Source organism: Temnothorax longispinosus, chromosome 6, assembly GCF_030848805.1.
Source record: "Temnothorax longispinosus isolate EJ_2023e chromosome 6, Tlon_JGU_v1, whole genome shotgun sequence".
NCBI lineage: Eukaryota > Metazoa > Arthropoda > Insecta > Hymenoptera > Formicidae > Temnothorax > Temnothorax longispinosus.
This window is the reverse complement of record NC_092363.1, coordinates 15,368,874-15,388,418: the sequence shown is the minus strand read 5'-3', so window position 1 is coordinate 15,388,418 and position 19,545 is coordinate 15,368,874. Positions and strand designations below refer to the sequence as shown.

General features: G+C 40.4%; 1 protein-coding gene across 11 annotated transcripts in view; it reads left to right on the top strand.

The window, feature by feature from the left end:
• Sei (potassium voltage-gated channel seizure) overlaps positions 1 to 19,545 on the top strand; it is a 96,183-nt gene that overhangs the window by 13,632 nt on the left and 63,006 nt on the right. For 10 of the 11 annotated variants that reach the window (XM_071781130.1, XM_071781129.1, XM_071781127.1 and 7 more), the window contains exons 2-3: positions 1,332 to 1,562; positions 15,986 to 16,144. In XM_071781130.1, coding sequence (XP_071637231.1) covers positions 1,332 to 1,562; positions 15,986 to 16,144 — 390 coding nt within the window. The remainder of the gene's footprint in view (positions 1 to 1,331; positions 1,563 to 15,985; positions 16,145 to 19,545) is intronic. The other variant, XM_071781135.1, reaches the window with a different exon arrangement.

The following is a 19,545-nucleotide window of genomic DNA, read 5'->3' as shown; positions in this document are numbered from 1 at the left end:
AAGACTTATAAGAATTTCTTTTCGTTAGCCAGCTTCACATTAGGAAAGAAATTGATAAAGAAAAATATATATAATTTTTCAACATGCAAGAAAGAAATTTAGAGTCTGAAAGACTTATACTTTAAGATCACAATCTTTCTTTATTCGAACTTTATCTATCCGTAATCTACGCGATTTCTCGCATTATTGACCAACGAAGCCCGAGAGTCTTGAAAGCGTTTCTACATGGATCGTCATTTACAAAGCTTCGTATAACTGCTTGAATGAGTCACATGCATTCGATATAAATTCTCAGAATGACTGCGACGTCGGCGTCAGCCTCGGCGTCGGCGTCGGCGTCGGTTGCGGCTGCGATGTCGCCAGTTGACGTACAGCACTCCGGTTTGTCAACAGGAAATAAAATCGATCGTTCCACCCTCCGAGGAAGGGTTGAAAGATGCGACGGTCTTTAACCACCCTCGGATGGTGTTGAACATCAGGTCAACGTCAACGGTTTGCGTCTTTTTCGACGAAACACGTAGCAGAGTAGGCGACCCGCGCCGTCTCGAAAAGCCGACGCCTTACGGCCCACAGTTGCGCGGTAGACGGCCTTAATGGCTGCGGCACGAGAATATTTTATGGTGTGCACTTTAAGACTGTCGCCGGATTTAGGACGAAGGTCATCGCGCGGACGCTCTTTGAGCGGATCCGGCGATTTCGCCATCCGCACCGTCCGTTGCCATGACGATCGATCTCCGTCGATCGTGAATCTTCGACAAGTGTCTAGATTCTATCGCTGAATTTATATTGTGTTATGATGCGAGCAGCGAGAAATAACGCGTAAATTTTTCGTACGATAGATTTATTATTCACGTTCAATAGAACGGACTCCAAATAAGAGAAGTTATTTGTCAGGAAGATGCGAAGTAGCGAAATACGTTTCTCATAATAGTTGGTTGCATATAACTGTAGCAGCTATATACATATGTATAGGCAGAATAGTCATTTGCGTTAATTTGCACCGAGCGCGAGCGATAAATATAAATGCCAGGGCGCTCCCGGATTATTGTTAACGAGAGAAGCGTCCATCTTGTATAGACTTACGGCGAATGTGTTAAATTTAGATACCCCGAGAATACACTACGTATTTTAATGAGCTATTGAAGTCTCGGTAGATTTAACGAAGCTACGTGACCATCACTATTATTAGGAATGAAATACTTCATATCTAATTTCACTTACAAGTCAAATCAAAAGAGTCCACTTCGAGTCCATCATTGTCTGTCGAGAATGATGAAGCGTACTTTGCAGAAGGACCGTTTGTTTAACGGTATCTCTGACATCTGTTGCAGATCGAAGCTTTTTAGTGGCGAACGCGCAGCAGGGACTATGCCACATTATCTATTGCTCGGACGGTTTCTGCCGGCTGACGGGCTTCTCAAGGGCCGAAGTGATGCAGCGACCGGCGGTCTGCGACTTCCTCCATGGACCAATGACATCACCGCACGCGGTTGCGGCCCTGCGAGATGCCCTTGCCGCTGGCGTCGAAAAGCACTTCGAGATCCTTTACTACAGGAAGGACGGTGAGTATTATCTTGCTCGCTAATAGATTTTTTGTCCGATAACAGTTCATCGTTACGCGCCAAATAACGACGGACATCTCATAGCTACAGTAATATGAAATCTTAAATATTATGTAAAGCAACAACAGCGTGGTTCAAAGCAAAAGCGTAGCGCAACTAAAACAGAGTAAAGTCAATATATGCGTAAAGTTTTACGATGTATTGTGTGAAAAAAATAAAATAAGCAATATAATCTATTATGTAACATAAAATTGCCTACAATTTAGACACGTGTCATACGTACGATACGAGGTCAAAATGATATTGTCCTTGTACGTGTCTACACGTATGTAGAAAAAGACGGACGAGAAGTGAGCGTCATTCCAAACTAAAACTTAGTTCTACAGAAAAAATAAATCGTTTCTGTGAAACGAAACTATGAATATTCTCAATTTGTTGTCGTTTTAAGAAAACTTTTAACAACGCAGGAAACATTTTTCCCGTCTACCGAATAACATCGCGAGAACATCTTGCCATTTCCGTCGTAACAGCCGAGATAAACATCTGCACGAAGTGTCGCGCTAACTTTACGGTTATTGCTGGCGGAAATAAATCAATATAACGCGTTGTCGCACCTAAAGATTTATCGGTCGCTATAGCAAGAAAGTCGCAAACCTAGTACGCATCTTTCATCCCGCCATCTTCCGTCCTGAATCCTTCTTCTAAAATAGATATTAGAGATTTATACAGAGATAAAGATAAAATTGAATTAAGCGCAAATCGCAAGTTTGATAAAACAATATATTTCTTTATTTCTAGATTGATATAAGTCTTTATGCGAGTCTCCCAAAATGCTGCAGTTCTTAATTTTATATCAATTGTTCAGTTACATCAAATCGAAGTATTCGTGTGATTTGTTCCTTCGCAGTAAATTAGCGACCAAGTTTTTTGAGATGCAAGATCAATGTAACAAGAGTCCCTATTTGGAGCAAGAAGATTGAATTTGTTCGCTGACCAGTGGTTACTTCTCGAACTCGATTTTGCCGTAGTGTCTGACCTTAGCCGCGGTGAAATCAATAGTCACCACTGTATAATTTATCATAGTCATAGTGCAGAACCTCCCACCTGGGTGGCTTCATGTAGGTTTAATAGTTAGTTTAACTCTCCCCGGGGTTTGAATAACGCTTTCTTTTATAAAAAAATAAATCTATACTTTAGCCTATAAATCCAACTTACAAACAATACCGACAGCTTTTCATCATAAAAAATATAAACGGATATGCGACGATTAGTAAAGATAACCATTATAATTATACATAGATAATACAATTACGTATATATGTAATTGTCAACAATTAGCTAACGAAGCACGTAATCGCTGCTGTTAATCAAGTTAATAGCTGCTACGGCAGCGCAACTTGCACAAATACATTCTCATTCTGTTTTCATCTCCTTTCGTGCTCCTCAGAATCGTGCTGATGCTGTAACTGTGTAACAGAATAAAAAAAAGCTCATCTACTTTTCCCCGCTTCTCTCATGCATAAGATAGACGGGCGCTCTGCTCCATTGCGAAACGCGTCAATTAAGGAACTTAATTAAACCTTGCTACGCAAAAGCGAATCAATGGAGCGAAAAGCGCGAGGAGCTACTACTAAGAAAACCTGCGGCCACTTTTCGTGGTAAAACACCGCGAATGTTAGCATAGCAGATTCATGGATAGTGCGCCACAGTGATTCTACCCTTTGTTGAAATAACAAACTCACGCTCTTTTCGGAACGCCGCGCATCACGTAATGTTGACGGCCGAAGGAAAGCACACTCGATAGTCTCTTAAGAGCCACTACAAAGGTGAACTGAAGCATACATCATCCATATAGACAATTTTCCACGGATAATTCGATGTCATTGAACCATTTCGATTAACATTATTCAATGTTTTTTTATTACTTACATTGCTTTCTATATTACGTTATAAATAACACGAATGCTCGTCTTTCCATTATTTTTTTCTTCTCAAGACTCTTTTACGATTAAATAAAGTCAACTGCATAGTGGATTGATTGTCGTTGAATTGCTATTGCAATTGTTGCATCGACCGTTTCGCATTGGCTTGCCGAGAGAATCGATTTATGAAACATAGAAAACGCGTGTCTTCGTGAGAATTAACGCAACGGGAGCTTTCTAACGCGCGGCCTTGCACGAGGCTCTACCTATGTTGGTACAGTTACAAGCATGGAAAATTAATCAATGGACTGCCAAGTTTTGAACTACGATTGCCACGTGCATTTGATACAGCTGCAATTTGCTAATTACGCGAAACTTTCAACAATCGAAATATAGCGTTGACAATGACGAAATACAAGGCTTTGAAGAATAAATCGGTGGTAATTTTAGAAGAAAAGTAATTTAAAGAAATATAACAAAGAAATATAACAAATTAAAATATTAACAAGTTTCATACGCTGGACGCTTGACATAAAACTTTATTATTCTAAATAAGAATTATAAATTCATGAAGGCATTGCCATAATATCGTGACAACACTCTATTTTTTCCAACAATAATAAAAAACGAAATGTAAAATAATGACATAGTACGCCAACAGATAAATTGTCATTGTAACAAATCTGTGACGAAAATATAATTGGTAGTTGTCGGCCGACTTGCTTTTACGTGAATAACGTTACAAGCTCTCAGGGGAAAAAATTATAATCTAAATTGAAAGGACGATTAATGGACTCGGGCTGTGAAAATTGCAGATAGATAAGAGTGACCGTGTATCAATTATCCTGTCACAGATATGATAACGCTCGTTCATTAACGCTAACCCTTTCGCGTTTAATGGAGCGAACTTGTCGGGAATGAAGAGACACTCCCGACAAATCGATTTTACTTTAGCAAGAGAACTTACTGATAGACAAGTATCGATTATAGAATTGGCTTATACAATGAATACTATCAGTTTAATGTATTATATACGTTTTTTAAAATCATTCTCGTGTATCACTTATAATACGAAACTATCTCAGTATCTCGAAATTTTTCTTAAGAAAGAATTGACTACAAATTAACTGAAGATTTTGTTACACGTTGTCCCATTTGTTCGAACTATATATACAAAAACAGAAAGACAGATTTAAACACATTTAAATATAATTGGAATCGATTTTCACGCACATCGAAAGCTCGATATTACATTCTTACGGTTTAATTAAGCGTTTTAATTACATGAAATCTACCCGTCGATTTCTCTCCGTTCTCTTTCTCTCCTCTTCTGCGATGGCCATTTCGCGAACGCCTCCTTCAGAAAAGCTCTCCCACGTAGTTACGCAACGCGGTCGCGAGGACAGTGTTTTGAGACGTCCAAGAATAGCCCCGTGCTCGTATTCCAACCCCTTCTCTCGTTTCTAAAGCACCTGCCCTCTCCTACCCCTTTTCGTGTAACCGTTCTTCTCTTTCTCTCTCTCTTTCTCTCTCACACATGCACGACATCGTTTAGTCAATGACATCACGGAACGGCACACGAACTCACCCCTTCCACGTGTATTTGGACCACCGGTGGCGTCTACCACGTGTGACGTCATGACACCCACCGCTCCCATCTGTCCTCCTCTCCTCCCACTCTACGCCATCAGCAGCGGCGATGGCTGCAAGCTCGGTACGGGCCACAAAGCTCTCTGTGGCGTCACAGGACAACGACCCGGCGACTGGCGTTCGCGCCATGGCCGGTCGATCGGCTCTGGTCGGACCGAGGCCGCAAACTCACGGCTCGATTTCGAAAGCTCCGCCGTAAGCTCGCCGGGGAAAACGGCCGGCAAGCACGGCAATCCCTGAGATGCGAGCTTGCAGTCTCCGCGGTGGCAGCGAGCCGAGCTTTTGCGTGTGCGTTTGATCGCGAGAGAAGGGGATCTTCGCCGTGGCGCGGTTGGCAAAAACGAGCTTTTGGCGCGATAGCAATCCTGTTGATCGAGCTTGCAGCTTTCGGTGCGTCGAGAGAAAAATTCGCGCAGTTTTGTTTGCGTAAAATGGTGGATTTGATGCTAGCGACAAAGCGATAATCGAACGCTGCACCGAACGGTGTACAGAATGAAGTTGCGATGACCGAGTTTTATAGTTATAAATGTTAGTTATACTAAAAAAGCAGAATCCATTAGGTTACGTAAGATGCAAATTACAATGGTGAAGAATGACCTAGTTGTCATTGTGGTGCAAGTATATAAGTAATGAATTTTCACAACTTTTCCTTCAACTAATATAACTTGCAGTTTTCAGAAAATGTTAAGAAAACAGTGCCCAAACACGGTAACTTTAACGTCCTCAATTGTCCTTCATAAGTCATAAAAAGCGATATTATAAAGTTTTATTAAAAAATTAATTTAGTCTGCAACGTAAAATTGAAAATCGAATTATTGCACATAGCGACAATGATATCAGTTACCTAAAATAAGAACAGTGTGAGATTTTATTTATATTGCATTGTACAGTTTTAGTTCTTCACGAAATTTTGCAGACGGTTGAGTAGAGAATTATATTTTTCGCGCTCTAAATTTTATCATCATTTCGAAGAACCACATTTTACCAAAAGGCGTCGATGTTATTGATCATGTGAGTATGCAATTTCGCGGGTGTTGCCGTTATCTGTCTTGTTTGATGAATAAACTCCGTTTCACGAACAATTTCCGATATTAGCATCATCGTTGAATAAAATTCGTGCGTCATGTACTGTATAGCCGATCTGTGACGCAAACTGTAAAATTTTAACCTCTGTCTTTTTGTAACTATCGCTGCACTATTGTTGTCTGAGCCATTGTTGATTTTACTACTGCATTTATCGACATATTTAATTACAACTGGAGAGCTATCGCGATGACGAACAGACTGTAATTTTATGATACGAGAAATTAAATAACTCCTATTTAAAACAAAATATGCCTGTTACAATTGGGCCACACATCTTTGTATGCAACTGCTACAATAAAGATTCTTCCACAGTGAGGATATTACCTGTTGAATTTTCACGCATGTTGCGTAACCGCAATTCCTATAACATCTCGAGGGAATGACGCGATGCGAATAGCACAGGATCCACTTGTGAATCTTTTATATCACGACGAAGAGAGAGAGAGAGAGAGCCTAAGCTCGATCGCGTTCCCGCGACAAGAGACTCATTCGTTCTCGGACCGCTATAGAAATTCCGTCGTTCTCACAAAATCGAATTTTGACTTGTTCATGCGAGACTTCGCTGAATTACGGGTGGGAATTGATGCGAATAAGGGCGAGAGATGAGCTGCGACGCGGAGAATCCGGAAGAAGAACAAGAAGTCATCCCCGCGAAATTATAGGTTTAATTTACTTTTACTTTTATAATTAAATTTATATCTCTCTACCCATATTCTAGAATTACTATTTCCGTCACGTTTTCTCTCGCGTCGGCTATTACCCTGTGAAAATAAAATAAATTCTTTTGTAAGATTTCGCTTATCGAATTCTAACAACGATTCAGAGAAGTAACTTTGTTATTTAATCTCCGTGTTCCTTCTCAATTAGATCAGATTATTTAAATCACTGTAATTCCTTCAAGTACTCTACGTGCGATTATAATAGCAATAAAACGCATATAATAGCGCATGGGGAATAGTCAAAATAAACCATTTACATTCTCTCTCACTGATTTTGTAAGCCAATTCCAAATCTATTGGCTTTCTGACATTCTAGGTTTTCTTAGCGCCCACAGACTTTCTGTATTTATACATCAATGTATTTAGTGAGAAGGTCAAGGCTACTTCTCTTTAACGTATATTTTTAACGTTTAGAGAAACGTAATTAATATTCTACATCGAGCGTCTCGAAAATATCGCTCGACCTCGGCGGAAAGTCCCAGTTTCTCAGACCTCGTCATTCGTGGGATTCTCGAGAATACACGCGTTAGAGTAAATTTTTCTTAAAATCGAGTTTCTACATCGTCCTTGTGATTTATGGAATCTCTTGACGAAAGCTTTCGAGGAAGCGAGCTTCATGAGATTCGCGCGATCTTCGAGTTGACAGAATTCCGATATTATTCCCTAAATTTTCTTGTACAGAATATCGAAAGAAAACCTTGAAGATCTATTGACGATTTATCTCTTAATACCGAATCGACTGCCTGAACAATTCTACGCGCGTTTCTCCTTAATTCAAATTGATGAAAGGCGCGTGAGAAATAGGTAGCATTTTGCTATTTATAAGAAAATGACAACGAATTTAAAATAGCTTGCTTACTAATATGCATATGACGAATAGCATTTTCGTTCAGCATTTTTATTAGATTTCACTTGAAGTATAATAACTTTGTTATTATCTCATTACATGGATGATGTTCTCTGAAAATACATCAATACCACATTCAAAACTATCGCAGAAAATTCCACACAATCCATTGATGCATGAGATAGATATATAATAATATCTCATATATTTTTCATTATATATTAATAATTGATTGGAGGTAATATATATGAAATGTATTTAAAATGTTAAAAGCCTCATTTAATATTACCCGACTTGTAACATTATCCGACCGGGAATCGAACATCCGATAGTGTTTGAATATTTCACGAACAGTTGCTAAAGCTAGCCAGGAAAATATCGAACTCATATTTCCTACTGTGTCACCTTCGTCAGTCCCGAAATGTTGCATTTAGTTCCACCATTGCGCTCGAACTCCACCGTTTCTTTCACAAGCGGGAAATTACTGTTTCTCGCTGGGTACTGCTAGTTCGTGTCTAGGAAGAAGCTCATTCGCGCTCTGACAATCATCTAAAGACGTTATTTCTGAGGTGACCGGACGCCTACCTTTCATTCGAGTGAAAAGAGGCCACGCGCGCGCGCCTCCAAAACCATCAGCAAAATTAGTATCTTACCAATAGCATTCGTTCGCTACTTCCAAGATACTCCCGCAAGTAGCCGACGACGCTGCCGGCAGGACTAATTCTTCATAAGGTCGAAGGTAACGAGAAAATAGAGAACTTGAATGGCGAACTATATTCCTGTTTCACAGGAATAATCGGTTCGTCAACAAGAGACGGAAGTTTAATAGGAGATTTGTTTGACCACTAGATGATTTAACTCTAGTTCGATCCTCGGGAGACCGACTACGAGTCGTATTAATAATTTTATAGAGCGAACAAACGATCGAATATCGTTCTTTATTTACTTGCAAGTGGACATTTACCTTCGCTCACCAACATAAGACATAGAAATGACAAAATTGTCGATAGAGACAAATATGTATTTATAAATATATGTGTTCTTATATACAGACTAGAGAAATTGCTCAATTGTTAGCATATCCGAACCAATCTATCGCGAGTACATCAAGTCAATGACCGCATTCCATTTACAATGCTATTCTATTACACCAATATACCCTACATGAGCGTTTCGGCGTGAATGCAGGTCAAGCGGAATCATACTGAACATTCGCGTTATATCCGACCTCTAAGGCTTGTACTCCAAAATTGTTGCATTCCTAGGATATGATTAGATCGTCTAAGTTCTAACCCTGGCCGCAGGTGAGACGGAAATATCTTTCCGGCGAAATGCGCGAGAGGTTCGTAATTACAGCGTGTAATTAGGATCGATTAATGAAAGAGAGAGAGAGAGAGAGAGAGAGAGAGAGAGGGAGAGAGTGAGCGAGATAGAGACCCAGGACTACTGATTATCGAATTTTATTTATCCTATACGATGATCCTGGTAGGGTCGCTGGTCATGCGGCCATTTCTGGCAAGTGTATTTGATCTTGCGCGAAAGCACAGTGAAAAGGGAACGAACATGAAGAAGAGGGCGGAATCTAAAATGAGAACAAGATAGTGGGTAAAAAGGGGAGATAAACTGGGGAGGAGAGTGAGGTAAACCAAGAAATACGAGCTAGACGGGGTAAAATCGAGAAAGAGGGAAAGAGACCACGTGTTATTTCTGTGCACCGCTTGGCCTGCACCGCACGATACCACGTCACAAGGGCATTGCACTCCCCGTGACGTCACGGTGGCAACAGCGTCATCGACCAATTGGAGCTAGCTGTTAACCTATTAACCACTCGCTTGTACTGCGGTATTATGACCCGACTGACTATCCACCAACCAACACGGTTGTCACGAGATGCATGATAACTACGCTGGCTAGAATCTCCTTTTTCTTGCTCATCCAGTAGAAAAAGTTGTCTGTCATTCGTAGTACAACATAACGTTACGTATAAGGACCAGAGAAAAATTTAAAGATTAATTATAAGAGGTTTGTGCAACCTGTTTATTCCTGAAATCGTTAATAGAAAGAAATGTGTTTTGCGCTTATCTATAAATAATTTGAAACACGAATAGATGTAATGCAACAGAGCTTCTTAAAATTCATAGCTGTTTTTTTTTTAATCGCGAGTTTATATGATGAAATTGGAATGCTCGTGAGAGATTGATAGCGTGTGGTTATAACCGGATGGCATGTCGAGTCACCGAACGATTAAGGAAGGATCGATAGATCAGAGATCACCTGTTCGGCGATTTGGGTGGTCGCAAGGTCAGCGTGCGAGCTCGAGAAACGGCTGGATCAGGAAGGGCCATGTGTAAATTAGTCTTGCGGATTAAGCGTGGACTCGGACTTATTTTTAGAGCGCGGTAGCGGTCCCGATAGAGGAGGGATCGGGGATACTTATTTATAGCGACCGCGGTCGGTTTTGCCGCGTCGCAAATTTAGAAACTCATTTCGCTATCTTCGCCTCTCTGCGTATTATCAAATTCCGGCTGTTTCTTCCTACACCGCGCACCAGGACCGGCCGAGAACGCCGGGGATACGTTTGGCCGTTAGCCAGGACTATTGTTCCGCAGACTTGTCTATTTTACGCGCTCGCTGATAACCATAAATATCCGTCTCTCCACACGTTCCTCTGTATTTCCTTGTTTTCGCTCAATAGCTGCTTCCTGGATGAGCAACTAATTTAATGCATATCGGTGCTAGAATAGATCTTTTTTGATGAAATCCGTTTATGTTTTTTCATAATATTACAAATAAAAGAACGGCCAAATTCTAAATTAATTATTAGATCTAGAACAAATTGAATATGATGTAAAGAATTTCGAAGAATATCTGTAAAGTTGAGAATGTAGGTTTTATTTTATTACACTGAACGCAATAGGGAAGTAATCACCAACATATGGCTATTGCAATCTCTCGATCGACGAAAGACGTAATAATTCTACGAAACGAGTATCGCTTATAGCCGATTCGAGTCGAAAGGGAGTCTCCTTTATTAGGCGTCGTAAAATGACAATACTATCTACCGCAACGAGAATGCCGATGAAAACGGTGTACACAAGTATCAACGGGAGTTTATTACTGTCTACATGAGGTGCTCTCGAAATAGGCGCAGACTACTGGACTCTTCTCTTTCTGCTCGAAGCCCGTGGATATCGCGAAACTGTTACAGTCATGCGCGCCCGTACCGTCACTCTAATATTAGTCGCCGTGTGCTTCTCTAGGGCGTGCTGTAAATTATCAGCGGCGCGGGCATGCTGGTAATTTACAGCACGCCCTAGAGAATTAGTCGGCGTTCACGGAAATAAATCGATGCGCATCGCGACAGCTCGACGCTACGCAAGAAATTTGTCCGCTTCTTTGAGATAATGCGCCGCGCGAACTCCGCTCGAACGTTTCGTTACCACCGGCCGGCTATTTCAAACAGCGTGAAACACGAACGCGCGACGCGCATAAATCAATCCGCAATTTCCTTGCCGCGAAGAAGAGAAAACGGCTCGAAATAATCCCTCAACAGCGGTGTGGCTTTGTAAAATTTTGTGTCTGTTACTAAAATCCTTTCTTCGTGTCCTTTCCTGCTTGAATAGAAGGTCGCATCTGTGGTTCCCCGTGGTTTCCCCGTAATTTCGATCGGAGACACCTTTGTGAGATTGAACGCGTAATTCTTTCTTTACCCAACAGGTTCGATGAACGTTGAAAATTATTTCGCAGCCAACCGTCGATCCTTCTTGCCGATCGATAGACGACGATGTTTTATCGGGTGGATTAACGGATTTTCGAGGAACTAGTTGAAGACGGGATCCCCTTTATCTCTTCGCCATTCGATATCACTCCCATCCCCTTTTTCGCCGACGATACTGAATAGGTCGTGAGTGCGTTCACCTTCGATGGCGCATCCCTCCTTGCGCCTTCCTCTCCGTATTCTCTAAATTCTCTTGCTTAACTGTCGTCGGCGATTCCACGGCGGATTCTTCTTTTAGGCCTGAAAGTTGTACCACAAGGGCTTAACGAGACGCGATTACTCGAACGGAACAAAGCGAGTGTTCTTCGATGTTTATCATCCCACGACTGCGACGCACGCGGTCTCAGAAATTGCACCCCCGGACTCTTATCCGACAACGAGAAACTACCTTTCTTCATTCTCTCCGTGGGTTGCCTCGCGTATCTCGACGAAAATTCCCTCAAAATCCACGCTACGTCCGCGTCTTTGTTCTCTCGCTTTTCGTTGTCCTTCCACCGACTGCTTCTCTCGCACTTCTCGCACATTTATATCGATTCGAGATAAAACTTTAGATTTCCGCTAAAACTTTATGCAGTATCTCTATATATAAGTTGAGATCTTTGTAAGTTCCGACAATATATAATAAAATCGTTCCAATCAGATCGAAGAAAATTTTATGAACTGTAAAAACGCATTCTCTGTTTCTCAATATTTAAATCACCGTTTGTCTTGAATGTTTTATTAACGCGAGAAGGAAAGCTGTGAGAGCTGTTTTCATAAATGAGGGGGATCGATGCGTAATTGAACTTTGTGATATGCTCGCTATTTTGCAAACAATTATTATACAGCCGTCCGTAATTTCCGCTCACGTATCGACATGTTACGTCGTGCCGGAACACACATTAATCCGTCAATGGCAATTTGCTACGGATGGCTTTTATGATCGTCCCGAGAATTATGTCGTGCCATATATTAATCCTGTCGAATTTACGATAGTGACCGATAATGCATATTTCATGTTTAAGCGGATACATCTTTAGAGTGTGTCTTATTATTAGAGTGTTATAATACGCAATCTTATATATCTAAACTTTTATAAACGTAATTACATCTTCGAAGATATTTAAAATTTATCATATACCTCTGCAAATTTATTTATTATTATATTTATAATTTTTATATAAAGATATCCAAATTAGTAACAAATTTTCTCTTATCATTTTTTTTACGTCGTGAGAATTATTCTAATAGTCTCAGAGAAACTTCAATGAGTTCTCTGGGAGCATGAAATTTTTCTGTGTCTGGATTAGCAGCTAGAAGTAATTGTATAGAAAAATTCACGCGCTCTGTTTTACCAAAATTTACTCCGCATAGGGGACGTGTGCCCGCAATAAAACGGCCGCTTTTACTGCCGGTTTTATGGGCGCGCGTGTTTTCAAAATACCGTCCCTATAAAATGAACTGCTGCAGTATCTCCGGTGTGCTTATAGCGTTTCTTTTGTTCTTTTTTCTCTTTTTGCACTTTTGGATCTTTGATGCTCGCCGTAGTGACCATTCGGGCCGGAACCACACGGAGATAGAACATCCGTTTTTGGCCTTATCAGACGCGCTGAAGTGGGAAACGCTGTTCCCAGTGATATCATTTAACCTTTTCGGTGGTATCATTCGGCTGAAAAACTTCACACTTTCCAGCACATCAACTCTTATTCTACTCCCGCATTTTCTTCTAACTAGAAAAACTTAATCCGCGCAGGAGTGATCTTCAGCGACAAAAACTTTCGAGTAACAATATCCAAAACTAAACTTAAAGCAAAATGGCGTTAGGAAACGCCCCCTTAGCGACATAACGATGTAAATCCGATAACTTTCCTTTTTTTTCCACGAAAATTGAATTATTCAGAGCCCCCGGTCGTTCACATAAAGATAAAGCCGCTTTTTTAGTATTGTTCGTGGACGAAATAAAAACACAGTACATTGAAACGTTGTCGAAACGGTACGCCTTCATTATTTCTATGTTAACAAACATGAAATAACAATACAACAAACGGCAGGTGTAATCCTCTGTTAATTAGCTTTGTGTCTTCTATTCGAATGCGCAAGGTCTTTGTTGATATCACTTCTTTTTAATGAAACAGAATCTACAAATACCATTAGAAAGCAAGGACAAATAACAATAGAACAAAGAAAATACAAATTTTTATTTTAACATTATATTACGGAGAGAATGACATAAAGAGAAAGAAATGGCTTAATCTAGTTTTATAACTTATTTGTAAACTTCATGTGATTGCATTTTCCTTTCTAAGGATATAAAATCATTATCCCCGGAAGAGATATATGGGAGTAGCACGTGCTTCTTCTTGCTTCGTGCTTGGAATTCACGAGTCGCGCGCATTCGGAAACGATTCGCTTGCATTTCAACCGGACTTGAAAAACCAACTATGCGTGACCAGTGGTGACGTGCGTGATTCTACCCAGACAGAGACAAAGAGAAACCGAGAGCAAGAAAGAAACACCAGCAGATCGATAGAACAGCTTATCGTGACGTTGCTGAAGAAACCACACGTATTGGCTGTTTTAAGCGTTAATAAAGTAAGGCGCGAACTGCGAAATTAACGGCACGACTGAGGCTTGCGAGAAAACGGGGAATGTCTTAGCTAATTTAATTAGAGAGATCCGGATTGGATTATAGAAGTATGGGAGTAAAGATGTGTTCTTGCGAAAAATAATTGTGTTTTATTAATTACATGATTCTTTCGTCATTCTGCGAAAGTAATTTTAATTCTTCTCACGTTACTTAGGCAAAATATAATGGTATGCAAAGAGTAAAAATATGTTAGCGCATCAGCCTTGGCCGTGACATCGATCGAGAAACGATCGTTTGATCACGACGAAAAATATGCGTTCTATTGTGGTACCACAAAGTCAAACCGACGTCTTGTGTAATCCGATAGGACATGTGGATCTTATCAGAGATGTTGATGCTGCACGTGGAATGATGTTCATTATGGAATGTCCAGGTGGCAATCTTGGCTCGGTTTCTGGCTGAGCGCATTTTCGCACGGGACATACTTTTCTTTCGTCGATGCCCTCCGAATCTCGTTCAAGGTGCCCCGACACGTTGTCGTTAATTAGTTTGCGAACTACTTACTTTGAATAAATCTCGTTAGCGTTTTATGTGTGAAATTATTTTTCTACCGCACTAAGGCTGCCGACTTCTTTAACTGAAACTGTACTCCTAAGAAAAGCTTACATTTTTCTGATATCTTATCTGTCTGATTCTTAACGATTGTCACGGCCACGTTGACTTTTACAATTAGCCAAGGTGAGCGAGCCTGCCTCGTGCTGGAAACGCTGACGGAAAATGGAAAAATTCCAACCTTCGTGATAATTTTTTGATTTAATTACACAGCAGGAAACCGAGTTGACGCTTGTAGGAAGTCTGTATCGCGTGTTTATATTCCTCATGTGGCTAATGTCAAAGATAAAATATACCATTTTTTCCCCCTTTTTTTTACGAGACTGCCGCAAGCAGTATTTGCAACATAAGCAGGCCGCGATAAACTCCGCGTTACATCCACATTGGCGCGATCTGATGCAACGAAGTTGTTATAGCGGGCTTATATCGGGCAACTTAACACTTTTATGTCACTGTAGCAACAATCTAGGCTTTACGAGGATATTAGCGTTGCTAGGGCGGGACAACTATTTGGGCGCGATCCAGAGACTTTTATGGCAAGTTTCGAAATTTTACTATCGGCTCTTTTGTCTTCTCGCGCGCCTATTCGTAAATGAAATATTGTCGGCGATGCGCGGTTTGCACGTCGGTGTCTAAAAGACATCCAGTAAACGTCAATCTGGAATATTTATTGCGTCGCACAGAGTCGCACGCCGCGCGAATAGGTTGCGGGGCTTTGTACGTGTTCCGGCATGAATTTCCCCGGCGGTCTCTACTTCTGATTCACTGCTCAATATTTCCAAATTTTACGGCTGCATCGTGATGGTCCTTGACACGCATCAAAGTGCCTATCAACGTGATTTCGACGTGCCGTCGGGAGCTTGAGTTATCGAGTGCAGATGGAACTTGCGTGTATAGCACTTCAATACTTAAAATTTAAATGAATCTAATTGAAAGATCTAAGAAATAAGTCTAATCTAAGTAAGATGCTTATACGTCAGTTTATGTTAGGCGAATATGTATATTAAAAATTTATTTATTTAAAATACTATCGCTTGAACATGTCGATCCTCATATTTTTAAGATTTTCAAGGTTTGTGAGTATTAAAGGTCTTTAAATTAGCTGAAAACCTTGTATTCGCGGGTTACTTTACAAGTAAATTAAGCTTTGTACGACGGATCGCTCGTATATATACATTTATGATGAGAACTCAAAGGACGCGCGTCGGATACGGATATCTGACTTGCTAATTTCCTGTTTTAGGAACCAAGTTCCTCTGCAGCGAGGTGATAGCGCTAATAAGGAGCGAGGTGGACGACATTTGCCTGCAAATCATAAACTTCGAGGATCTGAGCTCACAGCCGCCACCGCAGCCCGCGATCCCGCCGCCGACTCAGGCCAACAACAGACTCGCGACACGCTGTATGTTCCAATTTTATTCGTTCTACTTCGACTCGTCTCGGTGCACGCGCGTACTCAGATTTTCGCACGAGAGTTTACCGTAAAATCCGCGCGAGTGGACTTCGAAATTCGATAGCACGTTCAAAATTTCACGAAAGTTCCGCTGCACTCAATCGCTGTTAATAAATAATATATGGTAGAGATATACTCAAGAATAACCAAAGAAAGAAAGTATACACATGTTAGATTTTGGGGAAAATTTTAAAAGTTGAACGAAACTGTCTCGAGCGGAAAAATGTTTTTAAATCAGCTGCCGTTACAGCATGTGGCTTGTGTCTCGATTAGATCGATTCCAAAAATCCCGATTGTACTTATTGTGCAGCTCAAACGGTATCTCTCCGGCCTAACGTTTACACACGATATCCTGCCAAGACATTTCGTGCTTCCCACACATATAACTTCTTGCGGCTTTTAAACGCGGCTATCATTATTTCCTGCTGCACCGTCCGTTATAAGACATCGTCGCGCTGACATTCGGGGCCGCCTCGTTCACAAGTGGGACGTGGTGTGGCACACGTAGGCTACTCCTCATTGTGACGATCATTATTACGATCATAGATTCAGGTCAGGTGTATCCGCATAATGAGCCGCGTTACAATCCTGCAGAATTTCGGACGCGAGTTCTTTCGTGTGCGTAATTGCATCGCGTATATGCCGTTATTGTCATTCCTGCGCATGATATACATGTATGTTTCTTTCCTTTTATTTTTTTTGTCTCCTGTCAGAACATGTGGATTATCTTTACTCCCATGTGTGTTAACGTATATATTTTTATGTGAACGCGACATGTCTTTGTAATTAGACTTTGCCTTTGTCAATGCAGCGTAAAGTACAAACAAAATAGTTTGCGCTTTTAATGCTGCTGTTCTGCATAATATCTACTGAAATCTTTACATGATGAAATTTCTACTTTTTTATGTCGACTTATTTATTAATGCAATCCGCTGGCGCAGCCTAAGTTTCGCATAAGCTGCTTGCCGTTTTTCCGAACGAATTTAGAGAACATACGCATATATGCTTTTACGCGTACGCATATTATACGCATATGCATATATGCGTACGAGGGACGGGACACGTGGTCGCGTTTTATATCTGGAGTGCTCGCGAAACTATTTTTAGAGTGACGCTGCAGAGCGCTGGACGTGTGTGGCGCGCCTAACGGTTAACCCTGACCCGATAATAAATGTTATGCCCTCGAATAGCTATAGGTATATATCTTACCTCCTGGTTGATAATCCGCCCCCTAAGCAGCTCAGCTGATGGTTAGAGACTTGTAACAGAAATCGATCGTAGCGGAAAGTCGCGTAGCGTTAAGAGCGTGCTCGAGGAAATGCCTTTTTCACGAGTGTCACGCATGAAAGTATCAATGAACGCGATTACATTTCCTTCTTTATTCACACTCTTATTTTAGACATTATCACGCGTTTTTTTTTTCAATTAAAAAAAAGTTTGCTCATCAAACAAATTGCGATAATTCACATATGATTCATGGAGATAATTACGAATGGAGAGAAATATAATTTTAAAGAAATTCGAGAAATTTTATTATGACAAAATTTTTTGATACGTTTTAATTCGTAATATATTTAATAAATAGAGAGTATAGCTGCTCTAAATATAATTAATTATGAATATAAGATACAAGGAACGTGCCATTGCTATACACATACAAATATTTGCTACTACTTCAACTTACTCAAGATATAAATAAAACTGAATGCGTAGGAATTCTGAAAAGCCGATATAATCCGCAATCAATAGTTCATACAAAGTTTGAGATTGTCTCTCTATAAGGAGCTTAGGCTATATTCAGCCTTAGCCTCATCAAAATGCAATCAATAACGGATATTTGATGGAGTAATCCATCATCTAAACAAATCGGTCGTCTAGTGCACGATTATTGCAATTAATATATAATCATTAAATAATTACCAAGTATAATTACATCTCGGAACTCTATACCTTGTCTGCATAATTAAGATAAGCCTTTAAACCTTAATCTTATATAAAGTTATTAATTGTTCGCCTGGAATTATCTTTATTTTTGAGTCTTTTTGAAGTCTTTATTTTATCTTTATTTTAGGTAATTTACTTTGATTTGTCATTTTTTCAATTTGTGATTCCATATTTGTTTTCATCCATTTTCTTCTTATTATCGAGTCAGCGAGTGATACTGGCTTAAGTCGATATCACGTAGGCAAACAACTCGGAAACGGTCCAATCAATCCGCATCCTAATGACACATTATTCCGGCGGACATTCGCGGAGAACGGGGTTCTTCCCGTTTTATAACAATCGATAAATGCATATAGTGCACACTCGAGAAGATTGTGGCCGTCGTATCTGATCGTCGATGTTCTTTCCCCCAAGCTTCTCTTTATCACTCTTTATCACTCATTTTTCTTCGACTGCACTGACTATGAGCGAACGCAGCTGTAATTTTGTCACTCGGCCTGCATCCGAATACGAATATATGATTACATTAGAGTTTCTTTGTCCCATTTTACCGTGGTGCTTTAATCGCGCGCATTTGCATATATTGAAATTAAATGTAACGAGCAAATAACGCGCGCATTTTCGCCGATAATCGCGTTTTTTTCAGCGCGCTTTGATGCAAAGAACGTGCGCCAGACACGTCATTTCCCGATTAATAATAAATGATGAATATTAACGATACTCGTGGAAAATTAATACCTCGGGTTAGATTTTTAAAGAACTTTAAATCTACACGAAGAGACACACATAAAAAATGATTCACGTTTCTTGTTTCGAGCAATTCTTCGTAAAACTTAACGCGATCGATATGTACGCGTCATTTTTCGGTTGGAGACTGACGAATTTTGGCGGCGTTCGGTTCCAAGTGAACGTTAGGTTCCAAGACAGACATAATATTTTAACGAAAGTTCAACGGCCACGGCTGGCTCGAAATCAAACAGCGCAGAGCAGAAATGGGGATTGCACATTCTGTCATCTGTGTGCCAGACATCGCGAACCGCGATGTCGGACGGCGAATTAAAAGTACGACGTTGACTGACTTATCTTTGTAAAGTATCCTTGCCGAGCGGTGTGGCAAATGGATTTTCCAGTCCTTGACAAGTGACAAGTTCGATGGGGCGAGCGCGACGATGCGAAGTCAACCAAGTTAAATCCATCGTTAACTTTTGACGACGCGCGTGTCATTAATATTTCAGGAGATATTAAACGACAATTATCGTTCAATATTAAATATGTAAATTACATAATCGTTATTATGAAAAAATTCTAAAGTGTCCATATAATTTAAAATTATATTATTTCTTCAAAGAAAGAAATAGAAGTAGAGGAATCAACACAAACGAAAACCTCGTGCACTGAGTTGAAAA